A 17,348-nucleotide genomic window follows, 5' to 3' on the forward strand; every position below is an offset into this window, starting at 1 on the left:
ATCAACTTGGATCTTTTTTTGGGAGGGTGGGTGCTGGGACTTGAAATCAGAGCCTAGGGACTTGAGTTGCGCTTTTGTACTCAAAACTACTGCACTACCACTTGAGCCACAGTTCCCCTTCCAACTTTTTGGTGGCTAAATGGAGGTAAGAATTTCATGACCTTTCCTGCCTGAGCTGGCTTTGAACCTCAATTCTCAGATCCCAGCCTCCTGAGTAGCTAGGTGGCGTGAGCCACCTGTACCCTGCTAAATTGAACATTTTGAATATTTGAATATTTTACTAAAGAAATTTCTATTCACAAATTTAAATATGAGAAATATATACACAAAAGTTGTTAAGCAAAAAGAACTTGAAAATTTGGGTGCTTCTGAGCATATTCATATTGTAAGAATAAGGAAGAATACTGGGGAGAAAACACTGAAGATATGTATCACTGGAAAGCCAATTATAACAGGCAATCAACTATCTCTAGAACTTGGGCAGTTTAGAATGAAGGGGTAAGAAGAAGTGATAAAAATGAAGGAACACCATAGGGCTTCTGAGATTCTACAGGCAGGCTCTATAGCTGTAAATACATCATCCTTCGAGTCTTGAGCACAAAGAAGCTCAGGGACAGCGCCTAGGCCCTGAGTTCAAGCCCCACAACCACCACTACCACCACCAACAAAAGGATCTGAAGAGGATGCTCTCATTGGGTTCTTATACCATCACCCCATTTCCATGCCACATGACTGGTAGGCCCAGCAAGCTCTGTGGACAGTACTTTGAGACAATGATGACTATTCCCAAGCCTTAAAAATCCAGCCCAATTTGCCCTGCCACATTTCAGGCTTGCTTAGGATAACCAAGTATTTTTCCTTCCTATATCTCGACCCTTATCCAGATACTTCAAGAATGGGAATGCCTATCCTTTTCTGTCTCACCATTGTAATTTCGAAGTAATTCGTTGTTTCACAGGTCAAGGGTAATAAAGGTTAGACTTGACATGGTTTCTGTGGATGCTGAGACAGAGTGAATCTACTTGCATGTGAGAAGGCTATCAAGAACTAGAGAGCAGATTGGGTTTTTATGTGTGAACTCTCTATAAAAAAGGTATTTGGGGGCTGGGAAGATGGCTCAGTGGTAGAGTGCTTGCCTTGCATGCATGAGGCCCTGGGTTCGATTCCTCAGCACCACATAAGCAAAAAGAAAAAAAGCCGGAAGTGGTGCTGTGGCTCAAGTGGTAGAGTGCTAACCTTGAGCTGAAGAGCTGAAGGACAGCGCCCAGGCCCAGAGTTCGGGGCCCACAACCGGACCAAAAAAAAAAACAAAACAAAAGATATTTGGATGTCAGTGGCTCACACCTATAATCCTAGCTACTCAGGAGGCTGAGATTTGAAGATCGTGGCTCAAAACCAGTCTGTGGGACTCTCCTTTCCAAAGCTGGCTGTGGAGTTGTGGCTAGGTGCCAGCCTTAAAATGAAAATGCTAAAGGACAGTGTCCAGGCCCAGAACACACACACACACCTCAAAGTCCTAATCATTTGTGCCTCCAAATGTGACACACACACCTCAAAGTCCTAACCACTTGTGTCTCCGAATGTCACACACACACACACACACACACACACACACACACACACACCTCAAAGTCCTAATCACTTGTGCCTCCGAATGTGACCTTAAAAGGCTATCAAGTTAAAGACACGAGGGTAGGCTTTAATTCAATGACTGATGTCCTTATAAACCAGAGAAACACATACCAAGCAACAGAAGCAGGCAGAGGGGTAGCAACAGAAGCAGGCAGAGGGGTATAACCATGTGAAGATGGCAACAAACGCTGGAATGATAATGCTTTAAGCCGATGCCTTGATTCCAGACTTTAGAGACTTTAGAACTGTAAGACAGCAAATTTCTGTTGTTAAAGTAATAAACCTGGTTTGTGTTTTCTTATGAGAGCCCCCATTGTCCATTGTTACACATTTAGATTTTTAATTTGAGGCATGTATGTCTGTATGGATACAAACAAAGATATAGATAAATGCTCAAAATCATTTCCACAAGATCTATTCCTAGATTATAAAATTTTCTGGGTAAGAGGATGTACTAGATTCCTAGGCTTCTGGCTTGCACTGAGTCATTCATTTTCTATGAAAGCTACAATACTGGATGGAAGACCATTTCTTACACTTCGTAGTAAGTCAGTAAACTTTGTATTCCCTTTTAATCATTGCTAAGTTCAATTTGGGTAGTCATGCCTACACAAAAAGAGGAATAAGTTGAGTGGAAATTATAGGGTTAGGTACCCAAAAAATTCAGTTTAGTTTCAATATTTTTAGGTTAGTCTGTGCTTGGATTCCCTGAAAGTGACCAACTTAAGCAAGAGAAAATATTTGTGAACACACTATCCAAGAACATAATTGGACAAACCAATAACAGTGGAAATAAATATTAGCTTTATTAACGCTCAAAGTGCCATTCATTTATATCCATTCCATAGTCCAGAAGGTTACTTAAGTATGCCTTTGTACCACAATCTTTTCAAAAAATGAACATGTAAGAAAAAGCAATTTTCATTTTACTACTTATTGCAGGCCTTCATGCATGATAGTCTAAACAAAAGACATGTGCCAACAATATACAAATTTCCATAGAAACAAATCGTTGGTCACTAACAAAATATAAACCTGGTTTCTTTTATATTAGATTTTTTAAAAAGCTATTTACCAAGAAAAAAAGCAAGTAGATACACAGAAATTATAAAACTCAGGAATTCTATACATCTTTACAAGCACAATTTTGAAGGAACAATACAAACTCAAAATGTGCATGAAATGTGGCACATCTCACATTGTATTTGGATTCTGGTTATTTTCCAATCACATGGGTTCCTTTGAACATAATAAGCACAGTGACATTCAACTGCATCAGTGGACTTTATTCCGAATACAAGTAATTTTATGTGGTACTGCATATTAAAAACAAACTTTTAAAAAATACAATAACATTGTCAAATTGGAAAACAAATTTCCAATTCTTTTTCTGCCAGTTACTTAAAACATACACTACAGTGTAAAAATTAAAGTTATAACAATATATATTTGGACATTTCTAACCCAATTTTATAGTCAGTTACAGAGAATCATAATATGTCAATGTATTGTTTATAAATCCAGTCTAGCCTTGCTAAGGGATAAGCGAAAAGATAAATCTTCTGGAGTAGGATAAAGAAAATGTTTATAGGTCAGGCCTACAGCAACTGGAGATATAACAATTTTTGACATCTCTTCAAACCAATTTAGTTTCTGACATTTTTTCATAGCTCTGAGAATTCAAAGGCCATGTTAGTGGACACAGTATATGTTTGCTACTGCTTATTTTTTCTCTTATTTTTTTTCATAGAAGTGTCAAAGAGAGTTCAATGCTTTTTTTTGCAAGTATGTTCTAACTGAACTTTAAGTAAAATGTGTATTCAATCTGGAAATACAAATACATCTTGAATGGTTAAAAAAAATTAAAAAAATATTTTGATCAGCCAGCTGAAAATATATTCATATAGTAAATCATCTCTCAGAAAACCTTTATATATACGTAATTATCCTAACTAAATAGTACCCTTATAAAACAAGTTCATAAAAATGTAGAAATGAAATGAAGGTAAGAATTTTTGGGGGATATATATATATACATCTACATACAGACATAAAAAGACATCTTCACACAAACACACATCCCCTGATACAGAGATACAAAGAATACTTTCAACTTAGTAATGGATTTTAGAATACAGTTAAAAAAAAATAAAGAAAGAAAGTAATGTTGAACTCCTGAGTTCTCTAACAAAGATAGAACCACAGACAGGTAGGTATACTCTGTAAAAGCAAGAGTCAGTTATGGCAGTGCAGTAACTGATGGACATACCTTGAAAATTCAAACTTAAGAGACACAGACAGTAGTTCAATGCACCCATTCATGAGCTCATACACTCAACAATTATTGGTCAGAGTATAAATCAGTGTACAAATAAAACACTTCTAAAAATGTGCAAAAAGTCAACCTTGATAGGAAACAAAATCTTTGTACATAATTATAAACTGCCCATTTAACTGAGATTAAAAACATTTACTGAGAGAAACCAATAGGTTAAATATAGAGAATTTAATGGCTACATTTAAAAAAATGTACATTAAGTCAAAGGGTAAATTTACAAATTGATACTCATAATATGCAACAATTAAATTCATTTTAAATTTATCCATTTACTTTTATTTACAGTGAATAAAAAGAACCATGTGAAATGTAAGAGATGTCACACATCGAAAGTATTTTTGGTAGTAACTCTTATATAATATTTCAGAATGCAGGGTAGCAAATTTTAAAACGAACAGTGATAGAAAAAAATGTAAACCTTTTACTTAAGATTGTATTAGAACAATTTATTGTGTTTAAATAAGTCCTCTTATCCCTAGATACTGTACTTTTTTAATTGAATAGGGTATACTGCAAGGGTTTGGCCCACCTTCTTCTGACCCTAGCCATCCCAGCTCAAATGTTTCCACTAAGTCCTTTTCTCCTTATTCTAGGTAGAAGTCTTTGGAAAAATGAGAACATATAAATCCCTTTTAGAGTCTAAGTATCTAGAAGAGTTTAAGATGTAACTACTCATCTCTTCCCTCCATGTAATGCTAATGCTAAAATTATCACTAGTTACATTTGGTTTTAAAAACGAAGTTCTAAAAAAATATAAATAAGTCAACACAAAAATGCTTTACAGGATAATCATAAACTTTTCTCAACTGGCATTAGGAGGTTCAGAAATTCTTAACTAAAGACAAATTCTACGCATACATTAAAGAGCAGAAACTTCCTTATGCTCTGAATATCTATGGCACAAAGCAGACATCAGTCCATAACTTTTTTTCACAGAACTGCTGAAATGCCCCTCAAGTCAAACAAACACAAGCTCATAAATGTTAAGACACTAGGAAGAAAACACGCCACCAATCTGAGGCATCAGACAATACATATCTACATGCATCTATGGTGAAGTGACGCTAACAAGATTGGCACGTGTACACGCTAAAGTTTGTAGTCTATAAAGCTCCTAAATTGTTGGAGTAAATTCTGCATGTCTAAATGCAAACACTGAGCACCTGTCCTCTCCTTGAAGGAAAGACTGGGAGACAAATTCTACTAGTACCTGTTTTGTCATTTGTTATCTATTAGCTCACAAGTGGGCAGATGTAACAGGGAACTCATTTTGGCTATGTGTGCAGGGAATATAAAAGCTTTGGTTTAAAGTGATTCTGATAATACAGATTATGATGCAATTAAGACAGGCAGAGGGACTGACTGAAAGGAGTCAGTGGTTTAATTCTTTTGATGTTATTAACAAAAATACCATATAACTTGACAATTAAAATGTACAAAAACCATGAAGAATTATATATGTGACTGTATAGAGATTACAGACAATTTATTTATCTTCCTTATTACAAGTATGATTCTTCCCTCACTTTCCTGAAGTCCAACCCTGATCACCCTTACTATCTCTGAGAAAAGACATTTCTGGGCTCTCAAGAGCTCCGTTACCATCTACAGCTCTGAAAGGTGAGAAGAGAAAGATACCTAGCCTCATATTTCCCAAGCCTATTAGGGCATCTAGTCCAGACCATAGCAGAAGTCAAAGCAATGCCAAAGACAGCTATGAAGAAAGAGGGCTCCACAGCACACCTTTGCTAGCCAACCAAAGAAGACATATAAGATAATTTCTTTCTGAATACTTAGTAAGCTAAGAAAACTTGTCCAGATATCTGACAGAAATACTATTCCAAAAAGTTTATAAAGAACTACCTAAGATCAGTTACTTTCTATTTAGTACATGAAAGCTCATTATTCTACACATAAACACACAAATTGAGCTTTAGTCTATTTTTAACAACCAAGAACTTGGCAATTTATAATAAATACCTTTATTAGATAATCATTTGTACTAGCTAATTATGGAAAACCGACTTAAGAATGATTACTTTCATCCTATTGTCAGTAGGTCATACATTTTTGAGCTGTTCTTCCAAGAACAGAGACTGATCTAATTGAACATCCAAACTTTTCTTTCTTTTGTTCTTACCCACACCTACCCCAAATACCAACACACACACACACACACACACACACACACACACACTTTATAGAAGAGTAAGCTACAGCATTAGCCAAAATGTTAAGGATTAAAATTTTAATAATTCTAAGGATTTGAATTAGCTATCTCCAGATTTCCCTACATCATTGCCTCATCAGCTGTAAATAATTTACATGACCAATTTAGGGCAAAAATCACCACTTCAGCTGGGCTATTGAAATCACAACTGAACCACAATATTACAAAGAACTTGGACAATGCCAATAAAAAATCAAGTCATCAATCCAGAAAATAACTTATCTCTTTAGAATGAGAATACCTCTTTCTATGCTTACTTTAGGGATTTATGTCTAGTAGAAACTACAGACTATCACAGACAACTGCTAATGTTTCCCTCCTAACACTTAAAAAAAAAAAAGGAGGTAGAAAAGGGTAGGAGGAAGTAAGCAGACATTAAGGACCAATACATAGTCTAAGGCCAAATGACCTCTTGAAGTCTACTGATTTTGGAAAAATCTTCATTTTGTTGGGTAACTTGAATTAGTAATATAAAATAAAATTAAGGCATACAGAGAAAAAGGCACTACTAAAAATTAACAAACTGCTTTCCATTAACATTTAACCAATCTTAAAATTCAAGTGAATATGAACATTACAGTTAAACAAATGCCAAGCTTAATGATAAAAACAATATGGTCTGTAGAGTTCAGTTTCAAATATATTTCTATATTTTAAACCAAAAGAAAACATTTTTCTTCAAAAGAAAAAAAAGTAACACTGTGTTATGGATAGATGCTCCCTATCTCTGGGACTTTTTGAGCAGAGGCTGCATTTTATGGTAAGATAGGATCCTGAGAGACAGGTCATCTGATCTGTAGTGGGGGGGGGGGTCCCCTCCAACTTGGGGATACTTCTAATCTCTGTTATTAATGACTTTTCAATTTATAACAGCTAATGATTACTCCAAACTGCTTTCTTACTTCAAAAAAATCTATAATTCTTTTAAACATCAGTGCTGAACTGTGAGGGTATACTATAAAATAACTCCATTTGCCCATGTTCCTCCTCCTAAACTGTGACCTCTTAAAGATGTTAATATACCATCTAATGTTGCAAGCTGCAATTACTGTATAAGGAAATGAAAATGATTCACACTTTTAAAAAAGATGAATAAATTTATATAGTTGATTGGCACTAGAGGATTTTAAATTGAGCTACTGGTTCCTAAAACTCAAATGAAATCGTTGGCACAAAACCCTGCCATGGCCAAAGAGTCTGCATCTGGCTTGGGTATCCTGAAGAACTATTCAGATTTGATTTGATTTGATGTTCTTAGTGATTTTACAAATTTTATAATATGCAAAGTATATTATAAACATCTAATAACTCCACCTCTGGAATACCTCAGACCTGCCCTGTGTAGCAGAATGCTACTCTCAAGAAGCACTTTACCTTTTTTATGTGGTCTGTATTAGTAATAATAAGTCTCAAATAAAAACCAATTCAATTTATCTGATATCCAAATTTCAGTTTCTCTATTATATTTCAGCATTTGCATTAATAGTCAATCTCAAACACATTATGTAAGGGTGCCTTATAAAACTTCCTAAGGCAATAGTTTTAGTCATTTTTTAAGCTAGAGCTGTTTGTAAATAAGCAAAAAATGCTGAAAAACTTCAAGACAGTTCACTCTGAAAATTTCAAAGTCAGTGTACCTTTTTTTCCCCCTGGCAGTCTCAGTGTACCTTTACATATATATATATACACATACATACATATATATATACACACACACATATATATATACATATATATATATACACACATATACATATATATGTATATTATATATATATATTTTTAGGGCTGAGACCAGGATTTGAATTCTGTACTTGATGTTGTCATTCACTGGGTAGCACTCTACCAACTGAGTCACACCTCTAACCTCAAACCTTTAAATATATTTTAAGGAATTACTAACTCATCAAAATTTCTATCTGTCATTGTAATATTTTTAGTCATTTCATTCAACTCACGCTTTTTACAATGAGACAGATCTTATATTTGGTCCAATCCTAAGTCATGTGCCTGAATCGCTCAAGGCCTAAGTAGGAAGATATTTCCTGAAAAGCACAAAGAAGACTGCTAGTGAATCTTCTCCAGCACCAAAACATCTGCTACTGTCAAAGCAGAATGCATTTGAAAGGCACAAAGTCAGCAGTCTGGCCATTTTCCAGCCTTTGCAAAGAAACATTACAGTATAGAAGAATCAGTTATACATTAAAAAAAAAAAACCCAAAATACATTTAAAGTTACTTTCAAAGTTCAAATTTAGTTTTGTCGATACATACCATTATTAGAAAGAAGAAAACAATGGAGTGTAATATTTAATTTCTTCTGATAACAGTTTTTCTAAAGTCTCTTTTTAAAATGTACTTTTGGTCTTTTACTCCCCCTACCACAATTTCAAGTTTTTCTGTTCCAGGAGTTATATATATATATGTACTTTCATTGTAGTTTTTGGTACCTTTATAAGTTGTCTGAAATAAATTCACAACATATTCTATAATATGCCTGTAAACTATTAGTCTATTTTAAGTCTTTACATAAAGAACATTATTTTCCCATAGCTAACATTTTTCTTATAAAGCAAAGGTATTTTGTAACAGTGTTAGTTTTTTTTTTAGGTGCCATCATTTTCTATAGCATTTAGAAAAAGGAGACTGAAAAAAAGCCAACAATTCTGCTCTGAGTTTCACAGTCTCCCTAGATTTATCTTTGAAGAACATTTGCCTCAGATTCTGTACTGCTGTTTATCCTGACCAAAAATGAGCCAAAGGGAATCAAAACCACATAATACAAAGAAATGAGGGGAAAATCCACTGGTCCAGATACCATGATCTTCCTCAAGTACAAAAGATGTCATCATTAATCAAAGATGAGAAAACTGTAATAAATCAACACATGTGGAGACCATATTTCTAGCTAAGATTAGGCAGCTAGCTTATTTACCAAGGTTAGAGGCACCTAATTCTTTTTTTTTTTTTTTGCTAGCTGCTTCCTTTGATTTTTCAGAGTGTAAGTGTTAATTTTGTGCTTTGACTTTCAGACCAGTTAATGGAATTTCAAACATTCTTGCAGGGAAATGACAGTTAGGAAGGACCTTGATGAATTAAACCAAGATCTACCTAACTTCAAAGAATTGATAAATAAGCATACCTTGTGGCCGAAAATAACACCTCAGTTTTCTTAGGGATCAATGAAAGGCATCATATTGAAATCCTCTGGGAAGATGATTATTTCTAGACCTTTAAAAATGAAGTACTTAGCATTTGCTTTAATATGCTGAAAAATCTTCAAATGGCCAAATGACTTATCCTCATCTTTTGTAGCAGCACAATTTCATTAGAGATCATGGGATCTTTCCCAGCTGTCTCTTTCCATTTAATATCCTTGTCCTCAGTGCATACTTTATACTGCAAGTACCCAGCAGTGTATTAACCTTCTTGCTGGTAGTAAACAACTTGTTTTGATAGGCGCTTTTTTTTGCTCATAATTATGAATAGACTTTTAAGGAAAGAATATAAGCAGATACTGAGTTTTTTAAAGGCTTGATATTCAAACTCATTTTGTTTCTAGAATGGAAGAGCTGATTTCGGTATAATCTATAGTTAGTAAGGAAGTGAATTCTATTTGTTGAGATCTTTCACCCCTAACTTAAAGTAGTGGTATTTCTTCTTATGAACCCTCATTTTATTGTACATATTTCTCTCTGATATTTGCATTTCTGCAAATACCTGCTTTCAATTTATAACGTGGACTTGCATCTATATCAGGATTTCTCAGTCTAGGCACTTTTTGACATTTGGGGCAGAAGAATTTGGGGATGCTATCCTGCATAATGGCATCTACTTTAGCAGCATCCTGGCCTCTACCACTAAATGCCAGTAGTATCTTCTCAATTGTGATACACAAAAAATGGCTCCAGGTATTGCCAAATAACAAAGGAAGTAAAATTACCCCAAGCCACTGACACCCTCGGTGCTTTACATATCTGTTTTTCTGACACATTTTAGTATTCTCTGATCCTGAGAACAAAGGTTTTATCTCAAGACACTGGTTTTAACATAAGAATACTTAAGGCTGAACTTTTAGTTTCTAAAGACCATTACCTACAGGAAATCAGTGACTGGAAATAAGAAGACCATATACATGATTTTTATTATTTCCCAATTCCTTAATTTTGGGACTTCCCCTCAAGAACATAGTTTAACATATACTAAATACTTGGTTCTGTCATTTATCATTTCTATTTACTTGGCAAATGTGGTAACTGTTCATATATTTAATGAAAAAAATCTTTTAGTTGGTTATACTCAATGACTTCCCCTATCTGTTTACAAATAAAGTATTATTGTCTTGGTATTTTTTAGCAGAAAGCTAGCCCTCAAAGTCTAAAGATTCCAGTAACATGGATCTATTATAGTGTATTTGCTTATTATACTGGTTGACAAATTAACATACTTCTTAGAGATTCATATCTTCTATCAAGATTCCTACTGAGCAAAAAGCTTGGTAGACAGAGGTTAGGATCTAAAGAATACAGATGTAAAAAAAAAAAACCTGTATTCTTTAAGTTGAGTACCTACCCTAACTCAAATTTAGGGTTCAAACCTACAAATGAGGATCTACTTTAAATTATCACTAAAAACTACAAATTGTACATTATTTTCTTATCCTTGTTGACCATGTCTCCTTGTCACCACCAATAGAATAAGTGATGCATGGAAAGACTACCAACTATATACTCCAAATGATTTGTTTATTCTAAAAAGAGTGAATATGTACTAAAGTGCTTTGTCTTTCTCAACCACATCAGTACATTATAAAAATTAAAAGCTTCAAGTTCTTCTAAGGAGAAAAAAGATTAAATATAAAATTTAGATTACTATTATTATTAAACAAATTTAACCAATAATCAAGAGAAATACTTTCCCTCTTGTCTTCCCCCCCCATCTCTCTCTCTTTTTTTTAATGAAAGAAAAGTGCAGTCAGAGAGAAGGTGAACGAACAGGATGGGAACTGGGTACAGGCACAGCAGGCTGGTTGCTAGTGATAATGCACAAACATGTGCCGCAGGAGTTCATCAGCTGATGGTCTCAATTTGGCCTCTACAAAAATCCTTTTGAGGAAGTCTCGAGTATAGTCTGAGACATGAGGTGGCAACTTTGGGTTTGTTGGCTGAGTGGCAATCTTAAAGATGGCAGCCATTGCTTCAAATTCAGCCCAAGGTGGCTTTTCAGTTAGCATTTCTACCACAGTACATGCTACACTCCTAAAAAAGAAACAAATAATACATTACATAAGCGGTAACAATGAGAAAAGAAAGCTGGTTAACCAGAAAAATGAGAAATAAGAATAAAGTCCACATACATTTATATGACTTGATTTAAAGTTTAAACTTTTGGAGCTAGGAATGTGGTTTAGTAGTAGAGTGCTTGCCTAACATGCATGTAACCCTGGGTTTGATTCCTCAGTACTACATAAACAGAAAGCCAGAAATAGTACTGTGGTTCAAATGATAGAGTGCTAGTCTTGAGCAAAAGAAGCTCAGGGACAGTACCCAGGCCCTTAGTTCAAACCCCAGGACTGGGACCCCCCCCCAAAAAAAAAATTAAAGCTTTTTTAAGTGGTTACCAGTTTTTTAAGGTTGTAATTGCAGAAAACTGTAATTGAAATATGTATTATCAGTAGCTGGGCATGGTGGCATGTACCTAGAATCTCAGTCCTAAGGAGGCTGAAGAAGGAGGTTCTTGAGATTGAGGCTAAACAGTGTGATCCAAGTCAGCTAGAAAAGACAGACTAGGTCTACAAACTAAAATTTAAATTTAAAAAAATCAACAAAGGGCTGGAGGTATATACCTCAGTGGTATACCTAGCATGGCTCTTACCTAGCATGTGTTAGATAACACAGGGTTCCATTCCTAGTGTCCCTCTCAAATTCAGTAAAACATACAATTATCATCACAACAAAAATAGACAAAGAAATTACTCATACTTTTAATACAATTTTCTAACCATCTTATAAAAAATACAGTATTAGAAACTATTTGCCTTCAGGTACCTAAAATACCTATTAAAATTTCCCCTCGGTAGGAAGTAGGAAACAGTCATTTTATAACCTATCTTAGAACTTTTAAGCAATTAATCATTAAATAAATTTAAGATACTTGACAGTGAAGATTACTTTTAAGTTTTTAGAACAAGACAGTTTTTTTATGCATAAGACAAAATTCTTCTTGAAAAAGAGAAAATAGTTTCAAAGACAAAGTATTTCATTAATTATAAGCTCCAACAAGCCATAATAAAAATGGTTGTTAAATTTGAGGAGATGGGTGGACTTAGGAGAGATGGGGAGAATGAGGGAAAGGATGATAATGATGAAGATGTATTATATTCATAAACCAACATGTTAAACTGAAAGCCCTTTGTAAAACTACTAAAAGATAATAAAAAGAATATGATAAGAATAAAGAACAATGTGAAAAGAAAATGCTGATATTTACAATTTGTACTTTTTACTTCCAAGGTATAAAAGATAATTTAAAATCTGGCTTGGTAATTTCAAACATACTAGGAAAGCAGATAAATTTTCAGGCAAACTCATCCAAACCTACCAGATATCAGCTTTTCTGCCATAGCCTTCTCCACTGATGACTTCAGGGCTCATCCAGTATGGAGTGCCTGTGACAGACTTCATTCCTGTGCCTGAGAGACAGATGGTCTGAAGTCGTTTGCTGGCCCCAAAATCTCCTAGTTTGACATTGCCTGTTGAATCTCGCAGGATATTTGCGCCTAAAAATAAGAAATAGCCCCATTTCATTAATGTCACTGCCATTCTGAAATATACAAAAGAGTATAAAAGAACCATGGCAGAGGATTGCTTAGCATCTTTGTCCCCCAAGTTAGGTTGCTTTTCCTCCTCCAGCAAGCCCTGGCAGGCAGCAAATTACATAGTGGGTGATCCTTACAGACTTGCTATGTGAACACTGTGTTCAGCTGCAAGCTGAACACCTAAAGGTTAAGGTTTGCTTAGTGAGAAGGAGTGGGAGTGGGAGAACAGGTAGGAGTGGCACAGACAAAGATGAAAGAACTCAGGGGCTGGGAAGGTGGCTCAGTGGTAGAGCGCTTGCCTTGCATGCATGAGACCCTGGGTTCGATTCCTCAGCACCACATAAGCAAAAAGAAAAAAGCCAGAAGTGGCACTGTGGCTCAAGTGGTAGAGTGCTAGCCTTGAGCTGAAGAGCTGAGGGACAGCACCGGGGCCCCCGTTCGGGCCCCAAAAAAAAAAAAAAAACAAAAACAAAGATGAAAGAACTCAGTGAAGCCCCAAGAAAACTTCAGCAGGCTCATGGCCCCTGTGTTTCTTGGTCATAAAGCAAGAAGCACATAGCTGAAGATAATTTCCCTCAGAAGCCAGCTTCTTCTCAGGAACTGAGGAGGACTTTCAGAATCAAAACTTACAGTATTTCTCCCTGATGGGAATCTGCTTTGTTCTTATAATTTAATGTTGCTGCTATAGCTTGGCCCACTAACTACTCACCACCCCACCTTCCCAAAATTCTCCAGCCCATAATCTTAAAGTGGAAATCCACTTTCCCACCCCCTAGGTGGGAAGCAGGCCACACTTGGCAGAGCAGGGGACTTGCTCAAACAATAGGCTCCTGGGATCAGGCCTGTATCATAACTCTTGAAACTCTTTGAACCCTCCAGCTACTTAACTATGACCCTACCTCCACCCATGACACTACTTAAAGTTCTTCCACCCCTGTCCCCATTATGCTTCCTGTCCTCTGACTCTCCTGAGATCACTCTGGTGTCCCTTTTCAACATTCATTAAAGTTGATCTGGTGTGTTGAGGTTGGTATCTTTGTCTGCCTTCATTCTTCTCACCTTTTGAACCCATCCTTTCCCCTAATACTCCTGCTATAGAACCTACACCTTATCTTTTGTGTGTGTGTGTATGTGTGTGTGTGTGTGTGTGTGAGTGCACATGTGCACCAGTCCTGGGGCTTGAACTCAGAGCCTGGCACTGTCCCTGAGCTTCCTTTGCTCAAGGATAGCACTCTACCACTTGAGCCACACCACTTGAATGGTACTGAGGAGTAGAAACCAGGGCTCTTCATGCAGGCCAAGCAAGCACTCTACCACCTAAGCCACATTCCCAGTCCCTAAATTTTTCTTACCATTCTGTTTTGCCTATATATATCCCCTATGTTTTTGCATAATTTTACCCCTCAATTTCAATTTTAAATGCTTTTCCTTTCATAAACTTTTAGATAGTTTTATACTTATAAAATTATTGTGAAGCTATGACAGAGTTCCTACCCATACACTTACGTATCCCCTATTATCATCTAGTATCATCAGTACCATCATAGGTAAGACACATTCTTAAGAATAAACTAATATTGATACCCTATTAATAACCAAAATCCACATCTTTTGTTCAGAGTTACTAAGTTTTCCCTAAGTTACCAGGATCCCATACTACATTTAGTTATTATGTTTCCTTAAGTTTCTCTTAGGTGTGACTGTTTCCCAGACTTTTCTTCTTTTGGATGACCTCGCCATTTGGGGGAGTACTGATATAAGGTCTCACCATATACCCAGGTGGGCCTCAACTTGTGATATCTTGCCTCAGTCTATCGAGAGCTTATATTGTAAGCATGCACCACCATGTTCCCTCTTCACATTTTCACAGTACTGAGGACTGAATCCAGGGCCTTTCACATACGATGCAAGCACATTACAACTCTAGCTATGCTCCTACTATTGACCCTTTCTTTAGTGTGTATGTTTTTTAATCATCTATTTAGGAGGATGAGGAGTGGAGAAAATCTATATTATATTGGACAGAATGCAGACTCTCCATCACTACCATAAGCTTCTGGTCAGTTTCTGGTCAGCTTTATCACTGATGTTCTCCAAAGCCTCTCTCTAGTCTAGGATTATTCTCTGTATATTTTAAACCTAATGTTCTCCAAAGCCTCTCTCTAGTCTAGGATTATTCTCTGCATATTTTAAGCCTAATGAGCCCCAGTACAGTAATCTTCTCTATAACATTGCTACTTGACTGCTTAAATTACTCTGGGCCAGGCACAATGGTTGATGTCTGCAATCTCAGGAGGCAGAAATTGAGAGAATTATGATTCAAGCAAGCCAGGCAAAAAACTAGTGAGACTTCATCTTAAAAAAAAAAAAAAAAAGAGCTGACTATGGTGGTATACATCTGTCATCCCAGCTATGCAAGAGGCATAGAAGGAGGATCATGATCTAGGCTGACCTGCAAAAACAAACAAGAGAGACCCTATCTTAAAAAAATTAGAAGCAAAAAGAGCTAAGAGGAAGGCTTATGTGGCAAAGTGCCTGTGTAGCAAGCCTAAAGCTCTAAGTTCAAGCCCAAAGGAAAGAAAGATAAATGGAAAGAAATATAAATTAAATGAATAAACATCGTCATAAAATAAAAGCAACCATCTCTGAAATATTTAACCTGCCCCATTAAAGCCTCATGTCTCTTGACTCTCCTTAGATCATTCTGGTGTCCCTCTTTGACCTTCATTAAAGTTGATCTGGTCTGTTAAGGTTGTCTGCCTTCATTCTTCTTGCCTTTTGAATCTGTCCTTGTTCCTTTTTTTGAGATGTGGTCTCTAGATTTAACCTTAATCTCTTGGGCTCAAGCTAGCCTCCTGACCTTCCCACCTCAGTCTCCCGAATAGCTGGGACTACAATGATCTACAAGACAGTTTTTTTTTTTTGGGGGGGGGGTTGGGGTCCGGTCGTGGGGCCTGAACTCTAGGCTTGGGCGCTATCCCTCAGCTCTTCAGCTCAAGGCTAGCGCTCTACCACTTGAGCCCCAGTGCCACTTCCGGGTTTTTGCTATTTGCTTATGTGGTGCTGAGGAATCAAACCCACGGACTCATGCATGCAAGGCAAGCGCTCTACCACTGAGCCACCTTCCCAGCCCTATAAGACAGGTTTTACTGGGGTTTTACTTCATACATTTACTCACGTAACTTGTCCCTGAAAAACAGCTGAAGTTTATTAAATTAAAAAGTAACATCAGAGCCAGACACCGGGTGGCTCACACTTGTAATCCTAGCCACTTGGGAGGCTGAGATCTGAGGACCGTTCAAAGCTAGCCCAGTCAGCAAAGTCCATGAGACTCTTATCTCCAATAAACCACTCAGAAACTCAGAAGTGGTGCTGTGGCTCAAGTGGTAGAGTGCTAGCCTTGAGCTGAAGAGCTGAGGGACAGTGCCCAGGTCCAGAGTTCAAGCCCCATGACACACACACACACACACACACACACACACACACACGTAACTTTAACCACATCAGAATATACAAAAATTAAGTCTGAGGTTCTCTCTCTCTCTCTCTTTTTTTTTTTGTCGGCTGTGGAGCTTGAATTCTGGGCCTGGGCACTGTCCCTGTACTCTTCAGCTCAAAGCAAGCACTCTACCTCTTGAGCCATAGAACTACTTCCAGTTTTCTAGTGGTTTATTGGAGATAAGAGTATCACAGAGTTTCCTGCCCTGGTTGTCTTTGGGGTTGGCTTTGAACCATGATCCTCAGATCTCAGCCTCTTGAGTAACTAGGATTATAGGTGTGAGCCCCAAGTTTAGGGTTCTTTGCATTCTCTCTCTTTATTCCTTTCCTAGATAACAAAATCCACTCAAAAGTAGCAAGCTTTTGAGTGCTTCTAGGTATCAGTTACTGCTTTAAGCATGTTTCATGCATTAGTTCACTTAGACCTTATAACAACCCTCTAATAGGGATACTATTACCATTCTCATTTAAGAATAAGCTAGCTGGGCACAGGTGGCTCACACCTGTAATCCTAGCTACTCAGCAGGCTGAGGTCTGAGGATTATGGTTCAAAGCCAGCCCAGACAAGAAAGTTCACAAAACTCTTATCTCCAATAAATGATCAAAATAGCCAGAAGTAGAGGTGTGGCTCAAGTAGTAGAGCTATAGCCTTGAGCACAAAAATTTAGCAACAGAGCCCTAAAAGTCCCAGGACCAGAAAATAAGGAATTGAGAGAGTAATTTAGTACAATAGTGGAGCACTTGCCTAGCATGTCCAAGGGTCCTAGGTCCCATCCGAAGGAAGGAAGGAAGGAAGGAAGGAAGGAAGGAAGGAAGGAAGGAAGGAAGGAAGGA

General features: G+C 36.9%; 1 protein-coding gene across 1 annotated transcript in view; it reads right to left on the reverse strand.

Annotated features, from left to right (window-relative positions):
* Window positions 1–7,994: 7,994 nt before the first annotated feature.
* The window catches only part of Map3k2 (mitogen-activated protein kinase kinase kinase 2), a 45,975-nt gene continuing 36,621 nt past the window's right edge, over window positions 7,995–17,348 (reverse strand). The window contains exons 15-16 of the mRNA XM_013020738.1: window positions 12,800–12,977; window positions 7,995–11,457 (exon numbers count right to left, since the gene is read on the reverse strand). Of these exons, the coding sequence (XP_012876192.1) occupies window positions 11,232–11,457; window positions 12,800–12,977 (404 nt within the window). The 3' untranslated portion in view covers window positions 7,995–11,231. The remainder of the gene's footprint in view (window positions 11,458–12,799; window positions 12,978–17,348) is intronic.

Source organism: Dipodomys ordii, unplaced genomic scaffold (genome assembly GCF_000151885.1).
Source record: "Dipodomys ordii isolate 6190 unplaced genomic scaffold, Dord_2.0 Scaffold52, whole genome shotgun sequence".
Taxonomy (NCBI): domain Eukaryota; kingdom Metazoa; phylum Chordata; class Mammalia; order Rodentia; family Heteromyidae; genus Dipodomys; species Dipodomys ordii.